Raw genomic sequence first — 12,829 nt, 5'->3', positions numbered from 1 at the left:
TTCCAAATATAAATCAAAAATGCTTTTTTCATCAAACATTTTTACAAATTTAAAATCTTTATAGAAGCTAAAGTAAAAATTTTAAAAAAATCCTGTGAAATTCAAATATTCCACCATGAGGATGAACATATAAGTAGGTAAAACAGCTGCATATTTTTTAACATTCTTTTGTTATTTTGCATATGATCTGTTGTATCTGTGCAAGTCTTATTTTTAGTGCCATTTAGTTTTTGTTTGAAAGATGAATGGGCATAGGAATTCTTGTATGGCAAATTGTAAAATAAAATGATTGTGTTTTCACATTTTCTCGCTCAACATTTTAAAAAAACTTACCACCCTCACATATTTGATTTTGGTGATGATGCAATAAAGGGACAATAACAAATAATTTTGAAAATAAAGCAAATCATTTTCACAGAAAGAATAACTCACTTCATTTAAAATTCATTTACTGTTTTAAACTCACTAATAACTCACTTCATTTACTGTTTTTCTTAAATTTAAAAATATATAAACTAAAGAAATAGACAGTGCTTTTTAGAGATATTTAGTGATTTCCCACTTCTGCCCAGTTAAATAAAAAAGTATCTACATTTTTTTAAAAAAAAATTAGCAGATCTGCATATAAACTAACCCTATAATTTATTTTCAGAAAACATTCCAAATATTATCAATTTATACACGGAAATATAAAATATGTAGAAAATATATACAATGTTTTTTAGTCACAATGTAAATTACAAAGTGATAAGAGACAATTCTGGCAATAGTTAACTCTGTGTATATATATATATATATATGCACTTTAAATTAGTTTTCTTAATGCTAAATTCTGCAGGATTGGAAAAATGACACAAATACAATTCATTATCTCTATGATGAAATAAAGGATCATTTTCAAATAATTCTAAAATAACATCGTATTAATAAAGATTTTAGGACGTATACGTACGATTTTAGGACAATACGTACTTAAGTAGAGAGACATAGTTATGAAGACAATCAAGCCAAACCATGGGTTGAATGCAACAGCAAAATAAATCACAGCAATGAATATGTCAGCAAAAGTGGGTAAAATGTTAAAAATAATATACCTGAAAATATTAGACAATACAAATTATAGCTTTGCAAACTAAAATTAAAATAAGATTGAAACTAATTAAAAACACTTTTAAATAAAAACTTCACAACATAATTAATGTAATGATACAAAAATTATCTTTTAATTATATGAAATCAATTAGCAACACACCATCCCTCAATGTTCCTTAAAATTATAGTAAAATCTGTGATATTTTACAAAATATTCTACTCATATAATTTTATTATACTATAATATATAGTGCTATTAACCTTACTCGTATCTTTTTTCAATCTAAACAGAAATTTGCAAAATGTAAGGTTTGGAAATAATCTGAGATAATTATTTGGAAATTAACATTTGATAGATAATCAATCATAGATAAATAATGGACATAAAAACTTGCATAAGTTTCTTATTTTTCATTAAAAATTTTTTCACAGATCATTTTCATTTCATTCATTATATCATTTTTACTATCATTTTTATTATCATTTTTTATCAGATATTCCATAAATATTGGAGAGCATTATAAAGGTGAAAACAAATTTCTGAACTAAAAAAAAATCATTACCTTAATTTTCATTCATTTTGAATTGCTCATAAAAATATTATTAAAACTAGATTAAAATGCCAAATAGAAATTTGTTTTGAATCTTACCCTAACAGGCTGCTGATACTACTTGTTCCTCGATCCATGACTCTGAGAACTTCTCCAATTTTTCGACTTAAATGCCATTTGAGTGATAAACTGTAGGGAAAAAAAGCGAAGCATTCCTAAACAATTAATAGTAGAATGTTTATAGCCTAGCAGGTTTTAAAATGAAAATTGATTATTTTATTCTCTCGGCCTTTTTCAAACTTTAAAAACTTATTAAATTTGTCATGAAATTTATGAGCATTTTAAAATGATTACAATTTTTTATTTAAAACTCTCATTTCTTTGATAAAATTACAAACATATGTTATTCAAAAATTCCTCATTCCAGAACCACTTCTAAAGCTGCAAAAAATTTCTGCTTAATACTTCTATTACATTTTAAAAATCTTTAATTTGTACATTCCAGTATGATAACTCAAATTTTAATATGAAAACTCCAATGTACAATTTTGATATTTTTTAATTAAATTTTGATATACAAAGATTTTAGAGAAAAAGAAACATTTAACAGGGTTGCCACGCCAACAGGAGAATAGGAAAATCATGAGAACACAGGGAATTTATAAATCATTTGAAAAAAACTGGAGAAAATACAGGAGAATGCGAAAATTTCCATAAAAACCGGGAAAGTAAAGGGAATTTTTCTTACTTCTTTTTTGTTTTGTCTAAAAAAATGTCAATCTCTGGACATTATAAGAATAAAAAATTGTAGCCATAGCTCAATAAATGGAAAGCCACCATTTGTGACAGTGAAATTGAAGGAATTCAGTCCTTTTCCATTTGCTCATATAGATAAAAAGAATATCAGATATAGATTATTACAATTTGAGAGACAGTTATTCTCATTCCATGAGATTAGTGGATTACGGCTAATGGGCATACGCGAGATTACTATAACTTTGTGAGAGAATAGAATAAATTGCCCAGGTGGGAATAGCAATATTCAATCTGAGGAAGCATCGCAGATCATGTTTAGACACTCACATGTAAATTTATTGAATAGTTTGTTTATTATTTGAGAAGTTACAAGTTTATTCAGAGTAGATTAAGGACTTTTTAAAACAATGAGCCGCTCAAAATCCATATTTAATATGGACTGAACAAGTAAAAGCATGAATCCTGACATCATGGGGATGAATGTGCAATACAATTTTTAAAGAATATAATAAACTTTATTCAAAAATCCAATGTAATAGTAAGAACGAAAAAAAAAGAAAAAGCAGCAGCTTACATATAGTTAAAATCAAAATGAGAATAATTTGAAAACAGCATACATGAAAACATAATGCATATGTAGGAAAACATGAGAGATACAGTTACAGGTATTAAATGTTACAAATGGGTTAGGGTAAATCCATTGGTTGCGTAATACTATCTTTGTAAGAAGATAATAAGCTCAAATAATACGGGAAAAAAGGCATTTACTAGTGACATCAAAAGAGAAAAACATAAAAAATTATGTGTCAGTTCAAAAAAGTCATTAGTGATGTTGGACTAAAAGCACTGCAGGTGAAGATGATATGTTAAGTTCAAAAACGTCAAATTTAAAAATAATCCGATTTTGAATGTTTTAGTTCAAAAACAATAATTTAGTGCTGAACTTCTATGGCCATTAAAACATGTGGCATCGTCCTTTAATGTATTCAATATTGGAAATATGTTCACTGATAATATTAATATCTATATTAGGCCGTACAAAAATGCCATATGTTATTTGTTACACATTAGCTCTATTTTTTCATCAATCTCTTAAGAAATTTTTAAACAATAACAAATTTGTAATACAATCTTATGAAGCAGATTATTTTTGATAGAGCTTGATGATTCTAAAAGTCTAAGATTGAGAAAAAATACTAATATTGGGGAAGTGACTACAGGTTACTTGATTACTAGTGGAGCTACTGAAGCTGAAATATGAGGCTTCATAGCAGAACGTTTTATATTTGTAAAGAGTACTATAAAAAAAATATATATCTGAAAACATTAAAAAAAATTTTGCTGTTTTTAAAAGCTGCATTTTGTTTTAATTCACGTTTATTGGTGAGCCAGTGCACTATTATATTAAAAATAAATGGTTGAATTATTTCAACTATTTATTCAAAAGCACAAATTTCCTCAGCAAGTTCAGAATGTGCAAAGTTACAATTTGAAATTTTCCTGAAAACACTGAAAAGCTAATACAAAAAAAAAAAAAAAGTTTAGAATATTTCTATTCTAATATTTTGATATTGAAAGAATTTCTTGTTTTCAGAGAAGCTGTAAAAATAAATCTTGTGTTGTCACATGGCAATGTAGCTGCAGAAAGTAGATGATTTCCTATCAACAAGGATATGCTTGTTAAAAATCTGAAAGATGATACTTTAATTGGTCTAAAAAATGTGTAATAAACTTTGATGGAGGTGTTTTCCAAGTTTTGATTCCAAAAGATTTGTGTCAGTATGCAAAATTAACACACACAAGTTACTATGAAGCTTTAGAAAAAATAAAAATGTTCAACGAAAAAAAAAAGAAAAGAACTCCAACATCACATTTGCAACGCAATGCAAAAAAAAAAAAAAAAACTTTGCAAATTAAATATATGCAAAAGAAAAATATTTTTTTACCCCCAGATTTTAGTGACAACTCTGAGTTTATCATGAATTTTGAAAAATTTGATTCACAATATTGAGTTTATTTTAAACATTATTTAAATTATCTCGCCAATACAAATAAGATGAAGTTTACAAATTTTTAGAATTCTATTTCATATTTCTGAAAAGTTTACCCCCACACTTTTCCTTTTTTTAAATGATTATTTTGTCTGCAAAACATAAAACTTTGCCTAACAGGTTCTAATTTTTAGAAAAATGCTTTCAAGCTTGAAAAAAAGGGGAAAAAGTGTATATAGTGTATATAAAAAATAAAATACAGAATTTTCTCTGCTAATCAGGACAGGCATAATTCCAATTTTAGTTAAATGATAATCAGTGAATTTTTATAATAAAAATTATAACTTACCTATGGAGATGAGCATACATATCCAATTCAACTTCTTTAACTGTATATTGTTGAACTCTAATCCACAAAAATGTCCTTATGTTGTTTAAAAAACTATTACTGCCTGAAATAAAAAATTCGAAGAATACAATAGAAAATTAAAATTTATTAAATAGAAAATTAAATCTGGCTTAGGTTCTAAATTATACAATAAATGTTGAATATGATGAGCTACATTAAACAGAATATGTACTCTCCACTGGTAAAATAAACTGTGCAAAAGCTTAACATGCAAATTTTAAAAGTACTTCAAAGTAAAGCAGATACAACTTTCAACCTTTCAGATGTGGAATCCAGTATACCAGACACTAACAATAACACTGCATTAATTTATTTAATTATTAGCAGAAGCAAATGCTATTTTTATTTTCTTCTATATAAAGAGATGTACTGTAATCTTCAGGAGATTCAGACAGAAGTTTCAAGCCGCAATGACTAGGGAAGAACCATTTTTGGAATATCTGCGTGTCTGCAAACATGATAACTCAAAAATGTTTTGAGATAAGACTAATGAATTAAAGATATAATCTTGCAGATTTCAATCAAATTTTGAAAGAAACTGATTCACAAGAAATTTTTGTGTTTAAATTCAAGCAGAAGTGCACTTACATTAAATAGCACAAAACAGTGGAGAGTAAATACCAAAACAGAACCAACTTTTTTTTAACCATTTTCATACCCCCCCCAAAAAAAAATATTATTCTGAAATATGAGCAAACCTTAATAAATATATATAAAATATTTATGAACCAATATGACTTAGCAACTAGTCAATAAATTTTACTTATTCAAATAGATTAAAAACAGTTACAAAAGTAATTATTAATAAAAAATATAGTTAAAATGTATAAAACAACTGAAAGGCAGAAGACCCAAGAACAGGGGCAGTCAGCAAGCTTTTCCCAGCTCTAAGGAGATCAAAGGAATGCATACTGATTTTATATTTTACAAATACATCAAAATTTTCACACAAATAACTATTTACATTTTTATTTAAATCATTTTTTAGCGATTTAAACATTTAATATATTAAACATTTCCTCAGCACAAACAGTAAATTTCATAAAAAATTTTTTTAACAATTTTAAATATTTCCACGACATATAATTATGATACTATTTAGATGAATATACAGTTAGCTCATCCATTAATATTAAACATAGAAATGTGTTTGTCAGCATATTACAGGCAGAATTGTTAGAATTAAAGTTACTCAACCTTTCAGAAATATATTTTGGAAGATGGGAATGTACATTTTAAATAAATTTTTCAAACTTGAATTAGTTTTAATCAATCAAAATTGAAATGAAATCTCAATATTTTTATTGATAACCATTGCATTTACAAAAGAGAATTATCAATTTTATCACTTTAAAATTAAAACACAAAATTAAACTTTAAACTCCGTTGTTTTTTCAATAATATAAAGGTGTGCAGTTTTTTCCCAATCATAAAATCACTTTTAAATATGGCTTGCAACATAATTTTCATCTGTTAAAATTTAAGTCAGTCTTATTTCTTAGCTAATATATAGAACTATAAAATACAGCAAATATATAAAAATAACTACAAATATATAAATTCAAAATTGAGAAAAAAAAATCTCAATTTTGCCTTTTAAGAAGTTTTATTTTAGTTCTTGGGAATAAAAGTGAAAAAATATTCTTTAATAAATTCAACTATTTTATTCCACAATTTTGCACCTTCCAGTAATAACACCCATAGCACTTGCCCTGCTTGCCCGATCTTGAATATGTTACAATGTGAACACATAAATAATAAAACAGAGGAAAATGGATAAATTTGGTTCACACTTTTAGCATCTAAAGTGCAGACCTGTGATAAATTTTGAACCAAATCAAATTGTGTGCAGATCATCTTTCAGTATATGACCAGTTGCAATACTCAACTGAAATATGATAACTCAAAAATGCAATGACATAGGTAGATTAATAAAGATAAGTAGATTATCCTATATGATTAAATAACTTTGCTATAAAAACTGTAGTTTTGAATCAAATCCTGGTTTCCATTTATCAGCAATTTTTTTTTAATGCATAGTCGATCTTCTTCACTATTCTATTGAAATAATAATAATAAGGATGAAGGCTCACAGGATTCAGAAAATAAAAAAGTCTGAGCATCTATGGTGGATAGGATGATTTTTTAAGGAAGGCAAAAGGATATCAAAAAGATATAAAAAAGTATGCAAGAAAGTTTTAGGGACTTTACTCCAAATGATTTTAGTTAATTCTTGACTTTTGTATAATTACAATCATTGCAAGAATTTGTTTCATGGACAGTATCATTCATTTATTTGGTTTTTCAAAAATGTTTCTTTGCAAAGATAAATTCTGTTTTAGTTACTCTTCAGTTACTTCTTTTTTAGTTAATATTTATATTGGATCAAATTTTAACACATAAAATGATTGTACAAATTTATTACCCTTTGGTAAACACTTCACATAGAAATATGCGCAAGGTTTCATCTCGTTTTTGAAAGAAATATTAGATCCAATTTATATAGCTGCTATATTGATCATAAAAATTCAGAATATACATTGTGTTGTATGAATGCAGATGCATTATTGATGATTCTTACATGATGCAAGCTGAATTTTTTTGTTTATAACTTGTCTTATCAATATACCAAAAAAAAGTTTTAAATATTAAAGTAATATGAAAATTTTGAGAGCCATTCTGACAAATTGTTATCATATTAAACACATTGAATTTCTTAAAGCCACAAATTTGAACTTTTACCTATAAGATACTTTGCACATCTACCTGCACATCTTATTGACTCAACAGAAACATATATATTGAACATGTGTTATCTTTTGTTAGCGATTGCTTTTGGACAAGAAAATGACATGTGAATAATATTTTTAAAATGGAATTGAGATGAGAATTTTTTTATTAGAAGAAATCAATTATTACATGTAAGTAACAATGCAAATTATTAATACTCCTTTTTTAATAAATATGTCAAATGACAGGACAAAAATGAAAATGTGTGTATATGTGGGAGGGGATGTGAGGGGGAGGGGGATGGTTCAGATATTTTTATTTGCTGAATCATCATTTCAATAAAAACATAATTTTCTAAAAGATAGAACAAGAAGGAATTTATATCATATATTACACAGACAACATAGAATGGTTATTTAATAGGTTTGAAATACATCAAATTTTGCATATGGTTTTAAAATTAAAAATATTAGGTTATTTATGAGTAAAGCAGATTTTTAAAAAAATTGCAATGTCAATATTTTTTTTTGAACATTTCTAATTTCACAGTTTAATAAGTTGGTACAGATTAAATTTCAATATAAATGAGGTGATAGCTTCATAAGCCAGTTAACAGGCTCTGGACAAGGATGATCACTTTTGTCTAGTGGTTATGTTATGCGGCTATGGACCCTAATGTTGCGGGTTTGGCCCTCGGCAATGCATTCCCTGCATAAATTATTATAATATATAACTGATTTATTTAGTTTTTTGGCACAACAATCATTTTTTTTTTCCATACTGTGCAGACAGTAATTTTTTTTAAAATCATCATTCTGAATAATTTATTCTTACCTTGGCCTTGTAGAAACCAGAAGGCGACATAGACTAAAATGTAATCCCATCTGAATTTAAGCGGTTCACCTCGGTAAGTCAAGCTGTCAACTATAGGATGAAGAAAAAAATATTTTGAAATAAAAGTTTAATAAAAACAATCAACTTGAAATTTACAGACAACCATTACTTAACAAATGTTCTAGAAAAATGTCCTAAATAGTAAAATTTGAATTATCATTCTGATAATAGGTATGCAATATAATTAAAAAATACATATTTAACAATATTATGTATTTATCTTATAAATTAGACAGCATATTTGTAGGTCAAAATTTATATTTTTTAACTTATTTCTTTATGCACCATAATATTCTTTATGTTGATGCCTAGTACTTCAAATCATTGTTAAATATCTCAATTAATAATAAAGGAGAATGCATGTTTGTGTGTGTCTCTTAATTGGTGTTCTAAAGGCTATGATATTTGACCAAGGAGTAAAAAATTTGGCACAAATACACTTTAGAGAGAAAATAATCATCTTGGAAATTTTTTATTGAACTTTTAATTAAAAATCAGGCAATATATTGGTATTTTCCTCACAATATGTATAAAAAAGTGATATATATATATATAAAATATTCCTACTACAATTCCTACTTAGGTCAACAAATTTTTTTGTTATTTTAATTTTATTTTGTTAACTTTTTATTAAATAATTACAATTAATATAAATATGTATATACATATGACGGAATTACAATATTAAGTGGAAAATAGAGCTTGGCAACCAAATAGAGATTGCTGGACAAATTTAATTAATATTTGAAAAAAACTGTATTAACATCAAGTGTAATCCACTACAAGTTTTAATAAATGTACTTGAACTTGAGTGGATGAATAAAAAGTATTTTATTAACGATTGAAAATTTGAACATATTATATATATATATAATCTTATATACAGAGAGAGAGAGAGCTAATAGTAGGAATTGAAAAAGATAAATATAATTAGAGCATATATATATATATATATTGCTTGTCCTTTAACAATATAATTTATTGTCAAACTTAAATTCAAACAATTTTTATTTTTCCTCAAACATTTCATCAGATGATTTTCTTCTGTATTACAAAGGAAAAAAGATTTTGTTTAATATTTAAACAGTTTATATGAGGAATATATAAAATCAATTAACAATTTGCATTAACAATACCACAAAAGTTAAAAACTAGATAAGCTGGATATTTACACTCTAAATAGCATTTTTATGTCACAGATTACTCTTTTAAGGTAGTTTATGTACACAATGAGTTTAATAAGTAAATCAATTAAAATAAACTGGTTTTATTGTCTATAATAATATCATGCATAGAAATGCATTGTTGGGGGAATCATGCCTCTTATCAATTTATGTATAAGAGACTCAATAGAAATTAAACAAAAGCAATTTTCAATGAATCATCTGGTTGCTAAAGGTGTTTGGTACAGTATATACAAGCTTGCTTGTTTCATTCTTATTCAGAAAATGACCTTCATGAAAAAAACTTTTTTCTCTGATCTATAGCCTTCATCTGTTTGATGATGAACTAAAATCTGTCTGCTGTGAAAATTAAAGGTTTGACACATAAAAGTTATATTTTTTAATTGGCGATTCTGGTAGTGTTGAATTGAAACTGTTTAACTTTGTTGTTTAAAAAAAAGGTTTAATGCATAGGAATTACTGTATTTTTTTTAATGATGCTTCAAAATGTAACAATGAATACAAATGACAGAGATTCAGGGTAAATTGGGTGAATTACACAACAATTACATATCAATATACTAAATATCAAAGCAATATAAACAATTCATAAAAGTGAAAAGATTTATATAATATAATGCAATACAATCATACCAAAATATTTAAGAATGTAACTGAATTTAAGGGCAGTAAGGCACTTTTACTGTGCATTACAATTTGCACTGTAGAAAACCATCATAGGTACTTAATGTAAGCTATTAAAGAGTGGCAGGATTCATATAGACTGCTCACGAAAATCAGGGATTTCCAAAATGAATAGGAAGGAATTAAAAAAAAGCATTTGAAATACTGAAAAAAAGTTTGAATTCAACTAATATGAAAAAAAAAAAGAAGAAAAAAAGACTGGTTCTCCCCCTTCCGCCCCCAATTTACAATTGCTCATGGCTGCTAAATAGATAGACAGGTGGTAAAAAATGAAGATACATGACAAGCAATTGCAATGCCTCTTACCTTAATTTCTGTTCACCAGTTTGAGATAGGTTATCAGCATGTAACATGGCCGTTAAAACTGATGTTGTTTGGTAGCTGAATTTGTGAAAGGCAGCATTATTTAAACCAAAGAAAATGGTGCTGCAGAGTTTCATCGACAAATTAGTAAGTAAGGTGAAAAATTCTTGTATATTGGTTTGTGCATGAAGGTGCAGAAAATTTACAGATAACAAGTTCATATTTATGATGAGGAAATCTATCACACCAGATCTTGTCCAAAGAGCTCATCAAACAACTCAACAAAAGGTTAACCATAAATGGATAGTGTGAACAATTTCCTAGAGCATTGAAATGACCTTTTTTAAAAAATTGTTACAGAATACTCATGCCACAAAAAAAAAAAAAGTTTGTTTGAAGAATTTCAAAGATTTGTTCTGATAACCACAAAGTTCGCTAAATGGGACAGCATTAGGCATTCTTCACCAATTATAATGCTGAAGGTGAAGATTTAATTAAATAAGCTATTACTAAAGATAAAAACCTAGACTCAGTACAGCAGTTAAAGCAATCTATGAATTCAAAATTATCAAACGTATTGAAAAATTTTAAATAAATCCTCACAAACATTGTTTTGGTTACAGTTTTTTGAGATCAAAAAATGGTGTTATTGTTGAGTTCATGGAAGAAGAGAAAATGATCAATGCCGCAGTTTTCTGTCAGACTTCACAATGATTGTAAAAAGTCATCCAAAACAAAAGATAAGGAATACTGACTTTGTTCTTTTTATTGTAAAATATAATCTATCTTAAAAATTTCATAATTAGGTATATGGAAGGAAAAAAGTGAAGAAAGAAAATGGTGACATGGAGAGTGATATGAAAAAAAAATGTCTGTTATAGCATAAAATGTTGTTCTTTTAATCAAACTTTTACAATATAAACTTTTACAATATTTATAATAGAGTATTTACTGAACTGCAATAAAATTTCAAGCTCTATATATGAGATCTCATGTTTTATCAGAATGAATTTTTTAAGATTTTTAATGGCTTGCTTTTCCAAATTTTTGCTGAAAATAATGCGTAAAAATATATTGGATTGGCAAGAAAGTAATTTCATTTTACACAAGTGAACAGTATTGTATTTGTTTTGTTATACTTATGTCAAAATTATAATATGTTTCTTATGAGATTTAGCAGTCTTAGGTTGTAACAGAAACAAATTCCATAGAACTATGTTTAAACTATTAGCTCACAATCAATTTAAGCATGGAGAGCAAATATAAACATTTTTGATATATTTGCTTTATTTTCATACAGGCAAGAAAACGGCTGAGGCTCAGAATAAGTTAATGATGTAGATTATTTAACAGAATGAAGTATCAGAATTGGTTTTAAAAATTTCATTCAGATGATTTTTCACTTAAAGATTCAATAATGTTGTGGTCGGTCTCCTGAAGTTAATGATAGCAAAATGAATGCCATAATATTATTATTATCTTATTAAAAAATCCATAATGTATAACAATATGAATTACCATCATATTATTATACGATTACAAAAAGAATAAATACATCACATACAACAAATGAAAATCACATAAGACATCTTATATTCATTAAGAAGCCAGATATTTAGATTTTGCATCAATTGAAAAAAATTCAATTAGCATACTGAATCAATATTTGCAATACACATTTCAAACATAAGACAATCTGCCCTTTTTTAAAAATTGTGATCCATTTTTTTACCACCACAGATGGTAAGAAAAAATGGATAGTTAACAGTAATATTAATTAAAAAGAATCATGGTTTAAGTTGATAAATCAACACAAACCATATCAAAAGCTGAACTGCACTAGAAAAAGATCATGCTGTCAATTTGGTGGGGTAACAAAAGTTTTGTGTATTTTAAGTTGTCCCCAAGCAATCAAAGAATCACTCAAATGTTTATTGCCAATAATAATGAAATTGGAAGAGACAATCAAAGATAAATGTCAAATTGTACAGGAATTGTATTCAATAACAATAATGTGTGGTCTTATATGTATTTAGCAGTATACATGAAATCACTAGAAATTGGAAAAATTTTTGTTGCATATCCCATATAGCTTCAATCTTGAACCATCAGATTATCAGTTATTTTAAAGTTTACAAAACTTTTTATAATGATGATGTTTCAATAATGGTCACTTGGTTGAGTTTTTGGTTGATAGGGACCAGAAGTTCTATGAGTGCAGAACTATGAAATTGT

The 12,829-nt window shown here is 26.7% G+C and overlaps 1 protein-coding gene across 2 annotated transcripts in view; it reads right to left on the bottom strand.

The window, feature by feature from the left end:
* LOC129971429 (ATP-binding cassette sub-family B member 6-like) overlaps positions 1–12,829 on the bottom strand; it is a 57,263-nt gene that overhangs the window by 32,529 nt on the left and 11,905 nt on the right. For both annotated transcript variants that reach the window (XM_056085184.1, XM_056085183.1), the window contains exons 4-7: positions 8,364–8,453; positions 4,740–4,842; positions 1,743–1,832; positions 973–1,094 (exon numbers count right to left, since the gene is read on the bottom strand). In XM_056085184.1, the coding sequence (XP_055941159.1) occupies positions 973–1,094; positions 1,743–1,832; positions 4,740–4,842; positions 8,364–8,453 (405 nt within the window). The remainder of the gene's footprint in view (positions 1–972; positions 1,095–1,742; positions 1,833–4,739; positions 4,843–8,363; positions 8,454–12,829) is intronic.

The sequence above is a fragment of the Argiope bruennichi genome, chromosome 6, assembly GCF_947563725.1.
Source record: "Argiope bruennichi chromosome 6, qqArgBrue1.1, whole genome shotgun sequence".
NCBI lineage: Eukaryota > Metazoa > Arthropoda > Arachnida > Araneae > Araneidae > Argiope > Argiope bruennichi.
This window is presented reverse-complemented; position numbering and strand designations above follow the sequence as displayed.